The following is a 22,546-nucleotide window of genomic DNA, read 5'->3' on the forward strand; positions in this document are numbered from 1 at the left end:
ACAAAGATTGGGGAGGGGGGAGGGAGAAGGGGAGGCAGTCTTCCCCACGACAGAAGGGGAGGAGTAGCGCAGTTTGGTAGCCTCAGGGGAAAAAGAATCTCTTGTGGCGTTCTGTGCTGCATCTTGGAGCTGAAGGTGCTCTTCGGGTTGACCAGTGTGTCATGGAGGGGGTGAGCTGTATTGTCCAAGATGCTCTGCAATTTGAGGATCATCCTCCCCTCCAAGACAATCTCCAGTGAATCCACCACCACCCCCAAAATGGAGCCAGCCTTCCTGATGAGATCCCTCTTATTTAATGTACACATAAGATGTTCTGCATTTAGGTTGCATAAAGTGAACATCTCATAATACTTCCAGATTAATACAGCAATTCTAAAGAAGATTTCAAATTACTTTGCTTTTGTCAAATCTATAATGTTGTGTCAGATCAAATATGTTGAGTCTTCATCTGTTCTCTGTGCTAATGGCTGCAGTGCTCTTCCCCTTAACCTGTGTGCCTGTGCTGCACACCAAATGAAATTCAGCAATCCACTTAAATTCCATTTGCATGCTAATTTAAGTTTGTCTGTAAATATAAGAGTTCACACAATACATTTACAAGAAATAGATTACGAAGTGCTCTTACACAGTTTAATGCTAATCCCCTTACCACACAGAACCATCCTATCTTTGAAAGCAAAGCCTAAACACACTCGTCAATTTTGTAAGTTAACTACAAAGGCAATATGGGGAGAAAAGATGAAGTATGAAGGTAAGCCAGCCAAGAATATAAAGGATAGTGAAAGCTTTTTTAGGTATGTGAAAAGGAAAAGATTAGTTAAGCCAAATGTGGGTTCCTGGAAGACAGAAACAGGTGAAGAAATGGCAGACGAGTTGAACAGGTACTTAGGTTCTGTCTTCACTCACAGCCGTCTCACGGTGCGAGCTGACCCACAAGGTACCCCGAGTGAAAGACTCGTGGTTGTGTACGAGATTCCAAGTGTATGATTAAGAGTTTAACCGAGTTCCCATGGGTATGACAAGTTTGCCGTTTACTTATCATTTCTGCGATGTTCCAAGTTTGTCTCCCGAGTTACTCTTGAGCCAACCCCGAATGAAGGTCTGTTTTAATAAGCAACAGTAAAGAAGACATCTCCATCCTGCGGAGTTGATTCAAATATATAATTCAGCGCGGTCGCATCTATTGATGTGACCTACAAAGGGAAAATGCGCACCGTTCAGTGCCAGAGCTGTTATACTTATGATTTGTTTGAAACACACAGGCTTGATATATTTTAATTGGATTTACTGCCATGTCTACACACTGCGGGGAGATGGGAGATTAAATCTTTGAATGTGGACGGACGTGCACATCAGATTGTTGGGAGACGGAGCTCAGAGATCGCCTCCTGAGCTGCTTTGGTGCCCAGGCGTGAGTTGAGGTGGAGGGAGGTTGTGTGTGGGAGGAGGAGGGGTCAGGTTAAACTCACCCATTTGACAGAGGCAGAGGATTACGAGGATCCAGCGAGACTCGGACTGCATGGCCACCACGCCGCTGCCTTGCTCCGACAACTTGTTGGATGTGGAGAGCCGAGACTGCCCCGCTGGTGGCCAACTTCCCCCTGCCCTCCGTCGCGCTCCCAGCCGGCCGGGAGGAGCTGTGCATGGAGCCCGCCACCGGAGTCGTGTATGACTGCCTGGGCAGCCTGAGGGTGGCAGATGCACCCTGCCCGTGGAGTGACCGCGGAGTGACTGCGGGGGTAGTACCTCACTCTGACTGTGATAGGGAGAGACAGAGGTGCGCACACACACACAGTGTGGAGTTCCTCTGACTGACTGACTGTCTGTGTGTGGGTGTGGGGGGTGGGACAGAGAGAGAGAGAGAGACACACACACACAGGCAGCGTGGAGTACTTTTAACTGTGTGTGTGGGAGAGAGAGACAGAGGCAGACACACTCACACACACAACGTGCAGTGTGTACCTCAGTCTGTGTGTGTGTGTAGGGGAGAGAGAGACACAGAGGCAGTCTGAGGGGAGAGTGTGCAGAGACAGAGGCAGCGAGAGAGTAGGGGAGAGAGAGATACAGAGACAGTGTGGACCTCTGACTGTGTAGGAAGGAGAGAGGGGGAGAGAGACAGAGAGAGAGAGAGAGAGACAGAGAGACAGAGAGAGAGAGACAGAGGCAGTGTGATGTACTTCGGCGTGACTGTGGGGGAGAGAAAGAGTGCACAGGACCTCGGTCTATCTGTGTGTGTGGGAGGGAAGAGAGACTAAGCAGAATACATCGGTCTTATTGTGTGTGGGGGGAGAAAGAGAGAGATGGGGGAGATGGGGGGGGGGGGGGGGGAGAGAGAAAGAGAGGTGGAGGGAGAAAGAGAGAAATGGGGGAGACGTATATACACACACAAAGCAGAGTTTTACTGTGTATGTGGGAGACACAGACGGACTGAGCACAGTACCTCGGTCTTAGTGTATGTGGGAGAGGGGGAGAAAGAGATGTACACTCACAAAGTCATAGTCTCGCAGCCTTTGTGAGAGGGATGGAGGGAGAGAGAGAGAAACACATCAAGTCAAGTCAAGTCAAGTTTATTTGTCACATACACATACGAGATGTGCAGTGAAATGAAAGTGGCAATGCTCGCGGACTTTTGTGCAAAAGACAAACAACAAAACAACCAAACAAATTCTAAACACAATCATAACACACATATTCTTTTACATAATAAATAATTGAAGGAAAAACGTTCAGTAGAGTTAGTCCCTGGTGAGATAGGCGTTTACAGTCCGAATTGCCTCTGGGAAGAAACTCCTTCTCAACCTCTCCATTCTCACCTCATGGCAACGGAGGCATTTGCCTGACCTTAGCAGCTGGAACAGTCCGTTGCAGGGGTGGAAGGGGTCTCCCATGAATTTATTTGCTCTGGAGTTGCACCTCCTGTTTTATAGCTCCTGCAGGGGGGGCGAGTGAAGTTCCCATAGAGCGTTCGGCCGAACGCACTACTCACTGCAGAGCCTTCTTGTCCTTGGCAGAGCAATTCCCAAACCAGATGGTAATATTTCTGGACAAGATGCTTTCCACCACCGCTGCGTAGAAGCACTGGAGGATCCTCGGAGACACTCTGAATTTCCTCAATTGCCTGAGGTGGTAAAGGCGCTGCCTTGCCTTACTCACGAGTGCTGATGCGTGTGATGCCCATGTCATATCCTCGGAGATGTGGACTCCCAGATATTTAAAACAGTTCACCCTATCCACAGGATCCCCATTTATCCTCAATGGAGTGTACGTCCTCGGATGATGTGCCCTCCTAAAGTCCATGATCAGCTCCTTCGTTTTTTTGATGTTCAAGAGGAGGCTGTTATCCTGGCAGCAGAGTGCTAAATCAGCCACCTCCTCCCGGTAGGCCTTCTCGTCGTTGTCTGAGATCAGGCCCACCACCACAGTGTCATCAGCAAACTTAATTATTGAGTTGGAGCTGAACCTAGTCATGTGTGTACAGGGAGTACAATAGGGGGCTGAGGACGCAAACCTGGAGCGATCCTGTGCTCAGCGTGAGGGACTTTGATGTATTCCCTCCCATCTTGACTACCTGGGGCCTGGCGGTGAGAAAGTCCAGGACCCAGGCACACAGGGAGGTGTTGAGCCCCAATTCCATTAGCTTCCCGGCCAGTCTGGTGGGGACTATCGTGTTGAAGGCTGAACTGTAGTCTATGAACAGCATCCTCATGTAGCCCCCTTCTGGCTGTCCAGATGGGAGAGAGTGGTGTGCAAGACCTGGGAGACCGCATCGTCCGTGGATCTGTTCGGACGGTATGCGAACTGCAACGGGGTGGATGTGAAATCTCACCTGCCTGTTTCAGTGACAGGCACCCACCGCCAGTGAATGAAGACACCCCCATCTGTCTCCCCTTCCTCTCCCTCCACTCTCTACCCTCTCTCCTCCACACCCCCCCCCCCCACCTTTCATTCCCAACTCCAATCCCGTCCCAACCCCCTGGGAAACTGAAGGGAACGACAATCAACTGCCACGGATACAAATAATCTAATACACAAGAAAGGGCAGATGCTGGTTGACAAAAAGTGTACACAGTGCTGTAGTTACACAAAAATGCAGCAGAAATTTGGAAATGTCATCCCATCACCCATATCTCCGGAGATACTGCCTGCCCGCTGAGTTAAAGAGTTCCCACAGTAGACTCATGCGACACTAAGATAAACGCAAGAGCCACTATGTTCTTAAAACAAGTTTAAATGTTTCAATTTTTAACTTCAGCAGTACATTTTACTCGTGAAATACTTTAAACATGTTTGAATTTTTCCATGAGTTAACAAGTTTCATGGGTACCTGCCATTAGCGCCACGAGTCGCTAAGTTGCATCCACGAGTTCCAACGTTCCCGCTACGTTAATTGTACGTAGTTACCACAAGTTAAATTTGTTTTAAACTCGGGGTACCTCATGGGTCAACTCGCACTGTGAGACAGGGGTTTCTAGGGAACAGAGGATCTAGGGTGACAGAGGAACTGAAGGAAATTCACATTAGTCAGGAAATGGTGTTGGTTAGACTGATGGGACTGAATGCTGATAAATCCGCAGGAACTGATGGTCTGCATCCCAGGGTAATCAAGGAGGTGACTCAAGAAATTGTGAATGCATTGGTTATCATTTTCCAATGTTCTATAGATCCTGGTTCAGTTCCTGTGGATTGGAGGGTAGCTAATCTTAGAAAGGAGGGAGAGAGAAAACATGGAATTACAGACCAGTTAGCCTGACATCGATGGTGGGGAAGATGCTGGAGTCAATCATTAAAGATGTAATAGCGGCGCATTTGGATAGCAGTAACAGGATTGGTCCAAGTTAGCAGGAATTTACGAAGAGAAAATCTTGCTTGACCAATCTTCTGGAATTTTTTGAGGATGTAACAAGTAAAATAGATAAGGGAGATAAAGTGGATGTAGTGTATCTGGACTTTCAGAAAGCATTTGATAAGGTCCCACACAGGAGATTAGTGGGCAAAATTAGAGCACATTGTATTGGGTGTAGGGTATTAACGGATAGAAAATTGGTTGGCAGACATGAAACAGAGTAGAAATTAACGGTTCCCTTTCAGAATGGTAGGTAGTGACATAGGGTGCAGCAAGGCTCGGGACTGCAGTTATTCACAATATATATTAATGATTTAGATGAAGAAATTCAAAGTAACATGAGCACATTTGCAGGTGACACAAAGTTGGGTGGCAGTGTGAATTGTGAAGCGGATGCTATGATGCAGGGTGACTTGGATAGATTGGGTGAGTGGGTAGATACATGGCAGGTGCAGTGTAGCGTGGATAAATGTGAGGTTATCCACTTTGGTTGCAAGAACAAGAAGGCAGATTATTATCTGAATGGTGTCAGATTAGCAAAAGGGGAAGTACAACGAGACATGAGTATCCTTGTTCATTAGTCAGTGAAAGTAAGCATGCAGGTACAGCAGCGAGTGAAGAAAGCGATTGGCACGTTGGCCTTCATAATGAGAGGGTTTGAGTATAGGAGCAAAGCAGTCCTTCTGCAGTTGTACTGGGCCCTGGTGAGACCACACCTGGAGTATTGTGTGCAGTTTTGGTCTCCTAATTGGAGGCACTAGATTCTTGCTATTGAGGGAGTGCCGCGTAGGTTCACGAGGTTAATTCCAAGGATGGTGGGACTGTCATATGAGGAAAGAATGGTATCACTGGGCTTGTATGCACTGGAATTTAGAAGGATGAGGGGATATCTTATTGGAACATATAAAATTATTAAGGGATTGGGCACGCTAGATGCAGGAAACATGTTCCCGATGTTGGGGGAGTATAGAACCAAGGGCCACAGTTTAAAAATAAGAGGTAGGCAATTTAGAACTGAGATGAGGAAAACTTTTTTACCCAGAGAGTTGTGAGTGTATGAAATTCTCTGCCTCAGACGGCAGTGGAGGCCGACTCACTGGATGCATTCAAAAGAGAGTTAAATAGATCTCTTAGGGCTAGCGGAATCAAGGGATATGGAGAGAAGGCAGGAACGGGGTACTAATTGTGGATGGCCAGCCATGAGCACATTGAATGGAGGTGCTGGCTCGAAGGGCTGAATGTCACCTATTTTCTATGTATGTACAGTGCCTCTATAATGTGTGGGACAAAGACCCATCCTTTATTTATTTGCCTCTGTACTCTACAATTTGGGATTTGAATAGAAAAAAAATCACATGTGGTTAAAGTGCACATTGTCAGATTTTAATAAAAGCCATTTTTATACATTGTGGTTCCACCAGGTAGAAATCACAGCAGTGTTTATACATAGTCCCTCCCCCCATTTTAGGGCACCATATTGTTTCGGACACAGCAATGTCATGAAAATTAAAGTAATCATTTTGTGCATATTCTTTGCATGCAATGACTGCTTGAAGTCTGCGATTCATGGACATCACCAGTTGCGGGTGTCTTCTCTGGTGATGCTCTGCCAGGTCTGTATTGCAGCCATGCTTGTTTTCGTGGCTAGTCCACCAGTTTTCTCTTCAGCATATAAAAGACGTGCTCACTTGGGTTCAGATCGGGTGATTGACTTGGCCACTCAAGAACTGACAATAATTTAGCTTTGAAAAACTCCGTTGTTGCTTTAGCAGTATGTTTGGGATCATTGTCTTGTTGTAGAATGAACCGCCGTTATATCATTTCAAGGATTCTTTCCTTTAGTCACTCTAATTGACGACAGAGGATCAGAAGGTAATTAATACGCACTCACGAGCTCTCCACGAGACATTCATTGCTGTTGAAAGATAAATCTTCCAATCACAGTCTCTTGATTAATAGTTTATTATTGTAGTAGTAAAAACAGTAAGATAATCATACAAACTTCTTGTATAAGTACATTTCAATTCAATCGTCGTCATGCTCGTGCATGGTCGAAAGCTATGACCTCTCCCCCATTCTTCTTCAAATTACAAGGGAGTCTGCACGAGAATCCCAGCTGAAAAAATGCCCCAGACTACATATAAATCCCACCCACATAATTACAGCAGATAAAATGCAAAGGTAACTGGTTATAGTTATAACATACTGAGTTAAGCTAAATGGCTACGACAGCCGGCCAATGAGTTTTGAGGCAGATAGTTTGTTTGAACATGAGCAGATAGGATGTGTCAATACACTTCAGAATTCATTATGCTACTACCATTGGCAGTTGTATCATCAATGAAGATAAGTGAGCCAGTACCTTCAGCAGCCATACATGCCCAGGCCACAACACCCCCACCACAGTGTTTCACAGATGAGGTGGTATACTTTGGATCCTGAGGAGTTCCTTCTCTCCATACTTTGCTCTTGCCATCACTCTGATGTAAGTTAATCTTTGTCTCATCTGTCCAGAATTTTTTCCAAAACTGTAGTTGCTCTGTTAAGTACTTCTTGGCAAACTAACCCTGCCATCCTATTTTTGCAGCTAACCAGTAGTTTGCATCTTGCAGTGTAGTCTCTGTATTTCTGTTCATGAAATCTTCTGCAGACAGTGGTCATTGACAAATCCACGCCTGACTTCTGAAGAGTATTTCTGATCTGTCGGACAGGTGTTTGGGGATTTCTTGTGTCATCAGCTGTGAAGGTCGTCATTGGCCTGCCAGTCCCTTTGCGATTAGTAAGCTCACCAGTTCTCTCTTTCTTATTAATGATGTTCCAACCAGTTGATTTTGGTAGGCCTAAGGTTTGGCTGATGTCTCTAACAGTTTCATTCTTGTTTCTCAGTCTCGCTATGGCTTTTTAAAATTTTCATTGGCATATCTTTGGTTGTCATGTAGATAAACAGCAATACAAGTTTCCAAAGGTGATGGAAAGACTTGAGGAAAGACTAGGTGCTTTAGAGCTCTTTTATGCTGCATTAAGGAGGCATTTAAACACACCTGAGCAATCACAAACACCTGTGAAGCCATGTGTCACAAACATTATGGTGCCCTGAAATGGGGGGACTATGTATAAACACAGCTGTTATTTCTACAATGTGAAACCAAAATGTATACAAAATTGCCTTTCATACAATCTGACAATGTGCACTTTAACCACGTGTGTTTTTTTCTATTACAAATCTCTAATTGTGGAGTACTGAGGCAAATAAATAAATGATGGGTCTTTGTCCCAAACATTATGGAGGGCACTGTAAGTTTATTAATAATTAACATCATAGCTTAACTAGTCTCCCTGACTTCCAAAATAATTTAAAACACAATTTATAAAATGCATATGCATAAATCAAGCATTAGTATTCTACCCAAAAGAAAAGCAAACACAGATGACTTTAATTAAGCATTCAGGTTCTATGGTGTCCAATCCATGAGTCTCGGCTTTGCAAACAAGCACTCCCTAACAAAAACAATTTGACCAGTTGCCTTTTTTTCACAGATTCTACCAACCAACAGTTCCTTCAACCATTGCACAATGGCTTCTCCACCCAAATGTTCTGCCTAATCCACCTGCAATGCCATTCTGAAGAATGGTCTCGACCCAAAATGTTGCCTATCCATGTTCGCCAGAGATGCTGTCTGACCTGCTGAATTACTCCAGCACTTCGTATTCTTTCAGGCATGTTGCAATGTGACAGTATAAAAAATGATGCATTCAATGATCCTGTATGTTTGTGGATCATGCAATTTAAAGAATTAGGACCAAAAATGTAATGCTTCCTCTACCTTATGCGCCCCAAGACAAGTCACAATACACGCATGCACAAGTGGCAAACTTAGGAAAAGGCACGAGGTCCTGCAGTGTGAATACAGGGAGCTGGGCAAAAGGTTCAAAAGCAGAATTTCAAGGGTAATAATCCCCAGAGTCACATAGAAACATAGAAAATAGGTGCAGGAGTAGGCCATTCGGCCCTTCGAGCCTGCACCGCCATTCAATATGATCATGGCTGATCATCCAACTCAGTATCCTGTACCTGCCTACTCTCCATACCCCCTGATCCTTTTAGCCACAAGGGCCACATCTAACTCCCTCTTAAATATAGCCAATGAACTGGCCTCAACTACCCTCTGTGGCAGAGAGTTCCAGAGATTCACCACTCTCTGTGTGAAAATGTTTTCCTCATCTCGGTCTTAAAAGATTTCCCCCTTATCCTTAAACTGTGACCCCTTGTTCTGGACTTCATCAACATCAGGAATAATCTTCCTGCATCTAACCTGTCCAACCCCTTAAGAATTTTGTAAGTTTCTATAAGATACCCCCTCAATCTTCTAAATTCTAGCGAGTACAAGCCAAGTCTATCCAGTCTTTCTTCATATGAAAGTTCTGACATCCCTGGAATCAGTCTGGTGAACCTTCTCTGTACTCCCTCTATGGCAAGAATGTCCTGCCCTTGATTAGGAGACCAAAACTGTACGCAATACTCCAGGTGTGATCTCACCAGGACCCTATACAACTGCAGCAGAACCTCCCTGCTCCTATACTCAAATCCCTTTGCTATGAATGCTAACATACCATTCGCTCTCTTCACTGCCTGCTGCACCTGCATGCCTACTTTCAATGACTGGTGTACCATGACACCCAGGTCTCGCTGCAACTCCCCTTTTCCTAATCGGTCACCATTCCTAATCGGCCACCATTCAGATAATAGTCTACTTTACTGTTTTTGCCACCAAAGGGATCGGTGCTGGGGCCACTGCTTTTTATCATCTATATTCAACCTCTTGGCAATATTCTCCGTCATTTTGGAATCAATTTTCACTGCTACGCCGATGATACACAACTTTACCTCTCCACAAAACCAAACACGTCCCTTTCCCCAACTGCTCTCACCACCTGTCTTCAAGCTATCAGCAACTGGATGTCAATCAACCTTCTAAAACTCAATGGAAAAAAATAGAAATCATGCTAATTGGCTCAAAGTCCACACTCTCCAAAACCCACCCGTTCACCATTTCAGTTGATGGCTCACCCATACCCACCTCCTCCCATGTCAAAGGTCTCAGCGTCATTCTGGACAGTACACTTTCCTTTGGCCCCCACATCAGCAATATCACACGCTCTGCATACTTTCATCTCCGCAACATCTCCAGACTCCGCCCCTCCCTCTCCAAAGACAATACAAAAGTCCTCATCCACACTCTGGTCACATCCTGCATCAATTACTGCAACGCCCTCCTCACTTGCACCTCCAATAAACTTCTTCATTGCCTCCAATGCATTCAGAACTCTGCAGCCCGGATAATCACCCGCACCAGAGCATCGGACCACATCACACCCATTCTCACTCAGCTCCACTGGCTCCCTGTGCACCACTGGATTAACTACAAGATTTTACTGCTGACCTTCAAAGCCCTACACCACCTTGCTCCCCAATACCTCTCTGACCTGCTGCTACCATACACTCCTTCCCGATCACTTCGTTCCTCCTCAACTGCAATTTTAACTGTCCCCACATTTAGACTCAGCACCATGGGTGCCAGAGCCTTCAGCTGCTCTGCCCCACGTCTCTGGAACACTCTCCCACCTCCCATCCGTCACCTGGACACTATCGAGCAATTCAAATCACAACTCAAAAACACACCTGTTTAGATTAGCATACCCGACATAACTTCCACCATGTTCACCCTGATTTTAATATGTAAAATGTTTTGTGTTTTTTTTTGTTTTTAATCAACTTGATTTTAATATTGATAAATGATTTTATGTCCTGTAAGGTGTCCTTGGGTGTCCAGAAAGGCGCCAGCAAATAAAATGCATTATTATTATTATTATTATTATTATTATTATTATTATTATTATTATTATTATTATTATTATTATAACCTCACATTTATCCACATTATATTGCATCTGACATGCATTTGCCCACTCACCCAACCTATCCAAGTCACCTTGCAGCCTCCTAGCATCCTCCTCACAGCTAACACAGCCCCCCCCAGCTTTGGGGATGTTAGAAACATAGAAACATAGGCCATTCAGCCCTTCGAGCCTGCACCGACATTCAATATGATCATGGCTGATCATCCAACTCAGTATCCCGTACCTGCCTTCTCTCCATACCCCCTGATCCCCTTAGCCACAAGGGCCACATCTAACTCCCTCTTAAATATAGCCAATGAACTGGCCTCGACTACCCTCTGCGGCAGAGAGTTCCAGAGATTCACCACTCTCTGTGTGAAAAAAGTTCTTCTCATCTCGGTTTTAAAGGATTTCCCCCTTATCCTTAAGCTGTGACCCCTTGTCCTGGACTTCCCCAACATCGGGAGCAATCTTCCTGCATCTAGCCTGTCCAACCCCTTAAGAATTTTGTAAGTTTCTATAAGATCCCCTCTCAATCTCCTATATTCTAGAGAGTATAAACCAAGTCTATCCAGTCTTTCTTCATAAGGCAGTCTTGACATCCCAGGAATCAGTCTGGTGAACCTTCTCTGCACTCCCTCTATGGCAATAATGTCCTTCCTCAGATTTGGAGACCAAAAATGTACGCAATACTCCAGGTGTGGTCTCACCAAGACCCTGTACAACTGCAGTAGAACCTCCCTGCTCCTATACTCAAATCCTTTTGCTATGAAAGCTAACATACCATTTGCATTCTTCACTGCCTGCTGCACCTGCATGCCTACTTTCAATGACTGGTGTACCATGACACCCAGGTCTCGCTGCATCTCCCCTTTTCCTAGTCGGCCACCATTTAGATAATAGTCTGCTTTCCTGTTTTTGCCACCAAAATGGATAACCTCACATTTATCTACATTATACTGCATCTGCCAAACATTTGCCCACTCACCCAGCCTATCCAAGTCACCTTGCAGTCTCCTAGCATCCTCCTCACAGCTAACACTGCCTCCCAGCTTAGTGTCATCCGCAAACTTGGAGATATTGCCTTCAATTCCCTCATCCAGATCATTAATATATATTGTAAATAGTTGGGGTCCCAGCACTGAGCCTTGCGGTACCCCACTAGTCACTGCCTGCCATTGTGAAAAGGACCCGTTTACTCCTACTCTTTGCTTCCTGTTTGCCAGACAGTTCTCTATCCACATCAATACTGAACCCCCAATGCCGTGTAATCTCTCTTATGTGGGACCTTGTCGAAAGCCTTCTGGAAGTCCAGATACAGCACATCCACTGGTTCTCCCCTATCCACGCTACTAGTTACATCCTCGACAAATTCTATAAGATTCGTCAGACATGATTTACCTTTCGTAAATCCATGCTGACTTTGTCCAATGGTTTCACCACTTTCCAAATGTGCTGCTATCCCATCTTTAATAACTGACTCTAGCAGTTTCCCCACTACCGATGTTAGACTAACTGGTCTGTAATTCCCCGTTTTCTCTCTCCCTCCCTTCTTAAAAAGTGGGGTTACGTTTGCTACCCGCCAATCCTCAGGAACTACTCCAGAATCTAAAGAGTTTTGAAAGATTATTACTAATGCATCCACTATTTCTGGAGCTACTTCCTTAAGTACTCTGGGATGCAGCCTATCTGGCCCTGGGGATTTATCGGCCTTTAATCCATTCAATTTACCCAACACCACTTCCCGGCTAACCTGGATTTCACTCAATTCCTCCAACTCCTTTGACCCGCGGTCCCCTGCTATTTCCGGCAAATTATTTATGTCTTCCTTAGTGAAGACGGAACCAAAGTAGTTATTCAATTGGTCCGCCATATCCTTGTTCCCCATGATCAACTCACCTGTTTCTGACTGCAAGGGACCTACATTTGTTTTAACTAATCTCTTTCTTTTCACATATCTATAAAAACTTTTGCAGTCAGTTTTTTATGTACCCTTGTGGCGGCTCCTAAGGGTCGTCCCATTATACTGCCGAACCCCTCGGCACAGGAGTGGTGCAGTCCGGAGGCGGTCCTTAGCCGGACGGTATAAAAGGCAGGGTTTGGGTGCCATCTTTGCCTGGTTTCGTCTTCCCCTGAACCGGGAGGAAATAAAGTATAGTGCTTCTCAAACTGCGGACTACTTGTCTCATTTGAGACCCACGCACTACATTGGTGACCCCGACGTGATGATAGCCGTCTTGGGTACGTCATCCGGGTGAACCGGGATCTGGTTATAACCCCGCACCAGATCCCGGTTCACCCGGATGACGTCCAGCGCGTTGACGTCACCGGCGTGCCTGCCGACGTCCAGCGCGTTGACGTCATCCGGTCGCGTCGGCCTGAAACAGCTCCTGCTCCAAATTTATGGACTAAGTAGGATGGAGCGGGCAGGTAGGATCCTGCATATGGGTGGCCTGGGCGACCGGCGGCCATCTACCCTCCTAAAGGAAATGGTGGCGTTATTAGACGGGCACACGCCATGCCTGTTGTTTGAATATACTTACCTGCATCTGCTGCCGGCCTACATTCGGTTACAACTCACCGACGCCTCGTTTGCTGATCTTCGGGCCCTCGGGAGGCGCGCCGACGCCATGTGGTTGGCGCGCCCTGATGACGTCGGCGCGCTGGGCGTCAGCAGAGACGAGGTCGCGCTCAGGTCGACGCGCCCGGATGACGTCAACGCGCTGGACGTCGGCAGGCACGCCGGTGACGTCAACGCGCTGGCCGTCGGCAGGAACCCCGATGACGTCAGCCCAGCAGCTCCCGATTTCCTCCGGTGGGGCGGGGGAGCTGTGGAAGGAGTGACAGCTCCAGCCCGACAGCCCGTTCGATTACCCCCAGCGGCAGTGAGGGGTACTGCACCTACAGTCCAGCGCCAGCAAGCTGCAGGCACCACCAGCAGGAGCAGGCAAGCTCCAAATAGCACGAACACAAGGAGCTGGTGCTATTTCCATCAGCGCTGGGGTGCTGCAGCACGACAATGCCGCCAGCCGTGCACGTTTCCGGGAAACGCCTGGGCCGGCTGCCAATAGTCCCCGCGGTGGCCGGCCAAATTCACCGCCTTTTCGCTTGGGATCGGCGCTCCGGGACTCGCTTCCTCGTGGATACAGGTGCGGAGCTCAGCGTCCTGCCCCCTTCGCTGGCCGACATTCGTTCCGGTAAGCGGGGGCCCGTCCTCACCGCGGCGAACGGCAGCCCCATCCGCACATATGGACTGCGCATGGTTCCCATCGTGCTCGGCTCCTGCCATTTTTCATGGAACTTTACCGTTGCCGACGTCTCCCAACCATTGCTCGGGGCCGATTTTCTCCGGACGCATTCCCTCATGGTGGACGTCGGGCGTCAGCGTTTGGTCAACGCCACTACAATGGAGCCGATCACGTTGCGCTTGGGTCAACCGGTGGGACGGCCACTGGCGTCCGTGGACTCCCGATACGCACAAATCTTGGCTGCGTTCCCGGACATGGGGGGCCGGCCGGAGGCCGTGTCGATTGCCCGTTTAAAGCCGGCGCACCTGGACATTGACCAGCCGGTGCTGGTTGCTCAACCTCGGCCCCGAGGGCGTCCCCCCTCACGACTCCCTCCACCTGTCACTCCACCTGTCCTCCCGCCGGCCCCTCGACCTGTCCCTCCACCTACGCCCCCGCAAGCCCCGGGATCTGCTGTCTTCCGCACGCGGGCCGGCCGGGTCGTGCGCCCGCCGGTGCGTTTTGTGCCTCTGGTTCTGGGGGGGGGTCCTGTGGCGGCTCCTAAGGGTCGTCCCATTATACTGCCGAACCCCTCGGCACAGGAGTGGTGCAGTCCGGAGGCGGTCCTTAGCCGGACGGTATAAAAGGCAGGGTTTGGGTGCCATCTTTGCCTGGTTTCGTCTTCCCCTGAACCGGGAGGAAATAAAGTATAGTGCTTCTCAAACTGCGGACTACTTGTCTCATTTGAGACCCACGCACTACACCCTGCCAGTTTTCTTTCATAATCTATTTTCCCTTTCCTAATTAAGCCCTTTGTCCTCCTCTGCTGATCTCGGAATTTCTCCCAGTCTTCCGGTATGCTGCTTTTTCTGGCTAATTTGTACGCATCATCCTTCGCTTTGATACTATCCCTGATTTCCCTTGTTATCCACGGATGAACTACCTTCCCTGATTTATTCTTTTGCCAAACTGGGATGAACAATTTTTGTAGTTCATCCATGCAGTCTTTAAATGTCTCCCATTGCATATCCACCGTCAACACTTTTAGAATTAATTGCCAGTCAATCTTGGCCAATTCACGTCTCATACCCTCAAAGTTACCTTTCTTTAAGTTCAGAACCATCGTTTCTGAATTAACAATGTCACTCTCTATCCTAATGAAGAACTCAACCATATTATGGTCACTCTTGCCCAAGGGGGCACGTACAACAAGATTGCTAACTAACCCTTCCTCATTACTCAATACCCAGTCTAAAATAGCCTGCTCTCTCGTTGGTTCCTCTACATATTGATTTAGATAACTATCCCGCATACATTCCAAGAAATCCTCTTCCTCAGCACCCCTGCCAATTTGATTCACCCAATCTATATGTAGATTGAAGTCACCCATTATAACTGCTTTGCCTTTGTCGCACGCATTTCTAATTTCCTGTTTGATACCATCTCCAACTTCACTACTACTGTTAGGTGGCCTGTACACGACACCCGCCAGCATTTTCTGCCGCTTGGTGTTTCGCAGCTCTACCCATACCGATTCCACATCCTCCAAACTAATGTCCTTCCTTTCCATTGCATTAATCTCCCCTCTAATCAGTAACGCTACCCCACCTCCTTTTCCTTTCTCTCTATCCCTCCTGAATATTGAATGTTGCATTCAATTCCCTCGTCCAAATCATTAATATATATTGTAAATAGCTGGGGTCCCAGCACTGAGCCTTGTGATATCCCACTAGTCACTGCCTGCCATTCTGAAAAAGACCAGTTTACTCCTACTCTTTGCTTCCTGTCTGCCAGCCAGTTCTCTATTCACATCAGTACTGAACCCCCAATACCGTATGCTTTAAGTCTGTGAAAAGCACCAAGTTCCTGGGAGTGCACATCACAGATGATCAGATATGGTCCACCAACACCATCTCCCTAGTCAAGAAAGCACAGCAACGCCTCCACTTCCTTCGACGGATGAGGAGAGCCGACCTCCCCCCTTCTGCCCTCACCACTTTTTACAGGGGTGCCATTGAGAGCATTCTTACCAGCAGTCTCTCAGTCTGGTATGGCAGTTGCTCTGCTGCTGACCAGAAGGCCCTACAGAGAGTGGTGAGGACAGCGGAGAAGATCACCAGATCAACCCAACCTGCAATCCAGGACTTATACCCATCTCGCTGTCGCAAGAGAGCAACCAATATCATCAAAGACACCACCCACCCAGCACACAAATTGTTCACCCTCCTACCGCAGCATGCGGAGCAATACCACCAGATTCAAAAACAGCTTTTTCTCTCAGGCCATCAGACTACTCAACACACTCAAGAAAATTCCATGAACATTACACAAACAAAGACCAACTGACTGTCAAAATAACTTTAACTCAATGTCTGCAGTATGCTATTTGCACTTTTCTATATTGCACCTTTTATTATTGCAACTTAATAACATACCTCAAAATTTTACTACACTCTGGCACACTGTGAATATCTTATATAATGTATATGTCCATTGTCTATCTTTATTGGAATATAGTCTGTCTGTGTTATAAAGATTACTTGCACATTTGGAGTATGGGGAAACGCAATTTCAATCCTCTGTGTAACTACTTGTTGCATTATTTAAATTCACAATAAAGTTTACTTTGACTTTGACTAATAAACTTGAACCTGAACTTGAATTTCAGAGAACTGTTAAGAACCTTACTGTTCTGGGTTCAGAAAAAAAAGATAGGCAAAGGCAGGAAAATGTCCTTTCCCATCAGGGCTTTTTTTAAACATTAACCTAAATATTACGCTAACCGTAGTTGATTTTTATTCAGTATTTATTTAATTCTGTGACAATTCATGTCACAATCTGAGACTTTTGATTAATGCTCATGTTATTTGGGATTCCCAAGTGTGAGTGGGATTGTTGCACTTTTGTAAAGAGTTGTAAACACTTCCCTGAATTGTTCCTGTCTATCCAGCAATCTCTCTAAGGGGATGGAGTCAGTGATGCTGGCATTAAAAGGACAGTCACATTGACTGCCTCTCAGCCCCCAGGTGAGTTCACCTCCATGGTTACACAGAAAAGCTGGAGAAACTCAGCGGGTGCAGCAGCATCTATGGAGCGAAGGAAATAGGCAACGTTTCGGGCCGAAACCCTTCTTCAGACTGATCAGGGGTGGGGGTGGGTGGGGACAAGAAAGGGAAAAGGAGGAGTAGCCGGAAGGCTGGAGGGTGGGGGGAGACAGCAGGGGAGCTGAGGAAGGGGAGGAGACAGCAAGGACTAACAGAATTGGGAGAAGTCGATGTTCATGCCCCCGGGGTGCAGACTCCCCAAACGGAATATGAGGTGCTGTTCCTCCAATTTCCGGTGCTGCTCGCTGTGGCCATGGAGGAGACCCAGGACACTGAGTTCACCTCCATTCCTGGCTCAAAGATGGAGGGGGCCTTGGGATTTTGTGCGAGAGACGGACTTGACACCACCAAAGAGTGCACGCCCTTCATGGCTTTCAATGAGACAGAGTCTCCTGGGCATTCTCCATCTGCCATCTGCTCTTTAAGAACATGACACACAGAGCAGTAGAGTCCAAATGTTAATGCCAGCCATGATGCCAAATTAAATTAATCCCATCTGCCTGCACAAGTTCTATATCCCTCAATTCCCTACTTGTTCAAATGTCTAAATGCCAATTAAACATGCTTTTGTATCTGTTTCCACCACCTGTGGAAGCATATTCCAGACACCGAGTATTCTCTGGGTAAAAAAATTGGCTCAAGAATCTTCTTTATACTCCCCCACCTCACTTTCCAGCTATCTCTCTATATTTGACTGAATTCACAGTTTCTGCTGGTGCTCTGCCTTCAGGTGCCTCAGAACTGTTTAGTTTGTTTTTGAAGAGGAATGGAAGTTCCATAGGGATGGAATTTATTGCAGCATTTTGTGCCTATCTTCAGTGTGAACCAGCACCTGCAGTTCCATCTTACACAAATGGAACTACCCGGGTTCGATCCTGACTATGACCACAGTCTGTATGGACTTTGTACGTTCTCACCGTGACCTGCGCGGATTTTTTCCAAGATCTTCAGTTTCCTCCCACACTCCAAAGACGTACACGTATGTAGGTAAATTGGCTTGGTAAGTGTAAAAATTGGCCCTAGTGTGTGTAGGATAGTGTTAAGGGCCTGTCCCACATGGCGATTTTTTCAGCGACTGCCTGCGTCATATCAGTGTCGCCAAAAGATTTTGAACATTTCAAAATCCAGCAGCAACAAAAAAATGTTGCGACACTTGAAAAAAAAACCGCGCGTCATATGTCATCACGCCGCATCACTGCCCCATCATGCCGTGAATTTTTCGGTGACCTGATACGTCAGTCAATGATACCGACAGTCGCCAAAAAAATCGCAAAGTGGGACAGGTCTTTTAATGTGCGAGGATCTCTGGTCCACGCTGTATGTCTAACCTCACAGATGCCAATTATGGCAGACCAAGGCAGCACATACTGTATACCTACTAAATAGCATACTTTTAAGGGAGATGCAACAATATTAGAGGAACATAATTTGAGAAGAGAGCCAATGTGAATTTCCTTCTGGGTGTTAATACACTTTACCCACCTTACAAACAGTGCCAAGTAACTTGAACAGTCAACCTTCCGAATCAATGGGCCAGTTAAGAACCTTAAGGGCCTGTCCCACCAGCATGCGACTGCATGCGTCTAGCGTGACCAAACGTGGTCACTTGAGGCGTACTGCCTCACGGGGCCGGTCCCACTTCGATCGGCAGAGGTGTATGAAGTTGTGCAGGGCTGGTCCCGACATCGCGAGGGGCTCCGAAAATCCAGAACTGTCCGAAAATCCCACTTGCCAATGGCCTGTCGGCCCGCAGGCGCATTGAGGGTGTACGCAGTGTCTCGACGGGCGTACGCAGCTACTCGATGTCGTACGCAGCGTCTTGATGTCGTACACAGCGTCTTGACGGCGAACGCCTAGCGCTTGGCATTGAGCGATGACGTCACCGCCCGGCGTGCCGTTGCATAATGACATCCACATTCAGTCGGCCCGCCTCTTGCCCAGCTGATTGGTGAGAATGATGTCGGGACCAGCCCCGCACAACTCCATTCGCCTCCGCGCTTGGAGGTGGGACCGGCTCCGCGAGGCCGTACACCTCAAGCGACCACTTTTTGTCGCGCTAGACGCATGCAATCGCATGCTGGTGGGACAGGCCCTTTACTTCTTCGAGTCAGAAGAAAAAAGATTGCCACAGGCAGCAACATTTCCATTTCCAGCAAGAATCGAGTAGGTTTCAGCTGGCCCAGGCCAAAGTCTTTCAGCTGACACAGGCCAAAGCCAGATCAAAGTATTTAAAATATATATTAAAGCCCACAAAACTCTATTGACGCATTCATGTAAAAACAGAAAATCTAAAAGATAAAAGATGCGCATAATGGAAATCTAAAAACTGGAGCTACTCAGCAGAACAATAGGTCATCAATTTAAACCATTAACAGTTTCCAGCCCAAAGATGCTGCCCAACCTGCTGATTATGAAACAACCTATTGTGTTTAGTGTTTAAGAAGGAACTGCAGATGCTGGAAAATCGAAGGTAGACTAAAATGCTGCAGAAACTCAGCGGGCGAGGCAGCATCTATGAAGCGTAGGAAATAGGCAACGTTTTGGGTCGAAACCTTTCTTCAGACTGAAGAAAGGTTTCGACCCGAAACATTTCCTATTTCCTTCGCTCCATGGATGCTGCCTCGCCTGCTGAGCTTCTCCAGCATTTTTGTCTACCTTCTATTATGTTTAGTTTTCATTTCAGATTTTTGACATCTGCAGATTTTGCTTTTCCTTAAAGATATAACACACTGAAAAAATTCATCAATCTTTTGGCATGTAATGCATAATCCAAGCACATTGAGCTGATAAAAAACTTAGCATATTGAGTGGTGCATTGAAAATTTACAGCATCTAAGTGTGTTTTGTTTTGTACTCTGTGAATTAACTGTTTTTAATAGCCTGCAATTTAAATTGAGATGTGCTAATTAACTGATCATAATATACAGTGCCCTCCATAATTTTTGGGACAAAGACCCATCATTTATTTATTTTCCTCTGTATTCCACAATTTGAGATTTGTAATAGAAAAAATGTGGTTAAAGTGCACATTTTCAGATTATATTAAAGGATAATTTTACACACTTTGGTTTCACACTGCAGAAATTACAGCAGTGTTTATACATAGTTCCCTCATTTCAGGGCCCCATAATGTTTGGGACACAGCAATGTCATGTAAATGAAAATAATCATGTTTAGTATTTTGTTGCATATACTTTGCATGCAATGACTGCTTGAAGTCTGCGATTCATGGACATCACCAGTTGCTGGGTGTCTTCTCTGGTGATTCTCTGCCAGGCCTGTATTGCAGCCATCTTTAGCTTATGCTGGTTTTGGGGGCTAGTCCCCTTCAGTTTTCCCTTCAGCATATAAAAGGCATGCTCAATTGGGTTCAGATCGGGTGATTGACTTAGCCACTCAAGAATTGACCAGTTTTTAGCTTTGAAAAACCTTTGTTGCTTTAGCAGTATATTTAGGATCATTGTCTTGCTATAGAACGAGCCGCCGGCCAATGAGTTTTGAGGCATTTGTTTGAACTTGAGCAGATAGGATGTGTCTATACACTTCAGCGGTGCTGGCTCGAAGGGCCGAATGGCCTCCTCCCGCACCTATTTTCTATGTTTCTATGTTTCAGAATTCATTATGCTACTACCATCAGCAGTTGTATCATCAATGAAGATAAGTGAGCCAGTACCTTCAGCAGCCATACATACCCAGGCCATAACACCCTCACCACCGTGTTTCACAGATGAGGTGGTATGCTTTGGATCTTGGGAAGTTCCTTCTTTCCTCCATACTTTGCTCTTGCCATCACTCTGATATGTTAATCTTCGTCTCATCTGTCCACAAGATGTTTTTCCAGAACTGTGGTTGCTCTTTTAAGTACTTCTTGGCAAACTGCAACCTGGCCATCCTATTTTTACTCTCTTTCTTCTTAATGATGTTTGAAACCGTTGATTTTGGCAAGTCTAAGGTTTGGCTGATGTCTCTAACAGTTTTATTCTTGTTTCCCAGTCTCATAATGGCTTCTTTGACTTTCATTGGCGCAACTTTGTTCCTCATGTTGATAAACAGCAATAAAAGTTTCTAAAGGTGATAGAAAGATTGCAGGAAAGACTAGGTGCTGCGAGCTCTCTTAAACCTGCATTAAGGAGGCATTTAAACACACCTGAGCAATTACGAACACCTGCGTAGCCACGTAGCCCAAATATTATGGTGCCCTGAAGGGACTATGTATAATCACAGCTGTAATTTCTACATGGTGAAACCAAAAATGTATAAAAATATCCTTTAATAAAATCTGACAATGTCACTTTAACCACTTGTGATTTTTTTTCTATTACAAATCTCAAATTGTGCATTACAGAGGCAAATAAATAAATGATGAGTCTTTGTCCCAAATATTATGGAGGGCACTGTGTGACATTAGACTGGAGTGATAATTAATTTCAACAGTTTATTCATTTCTATGCATATTGATACTTTTGCTGATTTGTAAAGTTTTATTGAATTTCTTTAAAGATTCGGTGCAGGAATGATTGCTCTAATTAAAAAAATGACTGGCAGCAAAACTTCCCTTTGAAATTAATTCATCAGGTTGCATGTTGTCTTATTGAAGGATGCAGCACGTCAGATTAAAAAGCACTTTTCTGTTTCATTTCGTGTGAAACGTCTTAGCTAGTCAACCAGCACATCAGTCTCATCCACACCATACTCCTCCAATTCTGTTTTGCTTTGTTAATCACCCAGAGCTATATCTTGACCTAAGCTATTTAATTCCTCTTAACTGCAAGTTTAAACACTGATACTTTGCATGAGGCAGCAAATGTTGGAGCGAGTAATACAGAATTAACTCATGGAGACCTTGGGTTTGGCCTTCAACCTCGCATATCATCTTCTGCTCGATATCATGATTGAAAATTACACAACTACATCTTGCCCTTCCTTCAACGATTAACAACCATCCTTCACCATCTGTTCCTCTTGTTGGTGTGACAAAGCTAAGATTGATAAAAATGAGGTAATAATGAAGGCATAATTAATGTAAGTTTGTTGCAGCTAGATGTTTCGCTGCATGCCAAGGCCACAGTGCTGGGTGCTGTCACACAAATCAAATGCCAGTAATATTGTTTAATCTTGTTTTCCTTTCCCCTGGAAAGGACACAATGCTGCTCCTTGATCACCATGGCCTTAGTCATAGAACTAGGAAAAAGGCCCTTCAGCCCTGTCGATGGCAATCACATTGGCATTCTGGGCTCCCTCTATTTTCCAGTATTTGCTCCATAGCTGCCTAAACACTTCATTAAGTTCGGCACTGTCATTGTGTCACATAAAACTCACTTCACTCCTGTCTGCTCGTTTCCATTACCTGGAGTAACTCAGCAGGTCAGGCAGCATCTCTGGAGAACATTTTGCGTCAGGACCTCCCTTCAGCTGAAAAGTCACCTATTCATGTTCTTCAGAGATGCTGTCTGATTCGCTGAGTTACTGCAGCA

The 22,546-nt window shown here is 46.0% G+C and overlaps 1 protein-coding gene across 1 annotated transcript in view; it reads right to left on the reverse strand.

Moving 5' to 3' along the window:
* Positions 1 to 22,546, reverse strand: part of LOC129693306 (A disintegrin and metalloproteinase with thrombospondin motifs 12-like) — a 548,000-nt gene that overhangs the window by 43,258 nt on the left and 482,196 nt on the right. Inside the window, exon 25 of the mRNA XM_055632162.1 lies at positions 1,470 to 1,756. Within this exon, the coding sequence (XP_055488137.1) occupies positions 1,470 to 1,756 (287 nt within the window). The remainder of the gene's footprint in view (positions 1 to 1,469; positions 1,757 to 22,546) is intronic.

This window comes from Leucoraja erinacea, chromosome 1 (genome assembly GCF_028641065.1).
Source record: "Leucoraja erinacea ecotype New England chromosome 1, Leri_hhj_1, whole genome shotgun sequence".
Lineage (NCBI taxonomy): Eukaryota > Metazoa > Chordata > Chondrichthyes > Rajiformes > Rajidae > Leucoraja > Leucoraja erinaceus.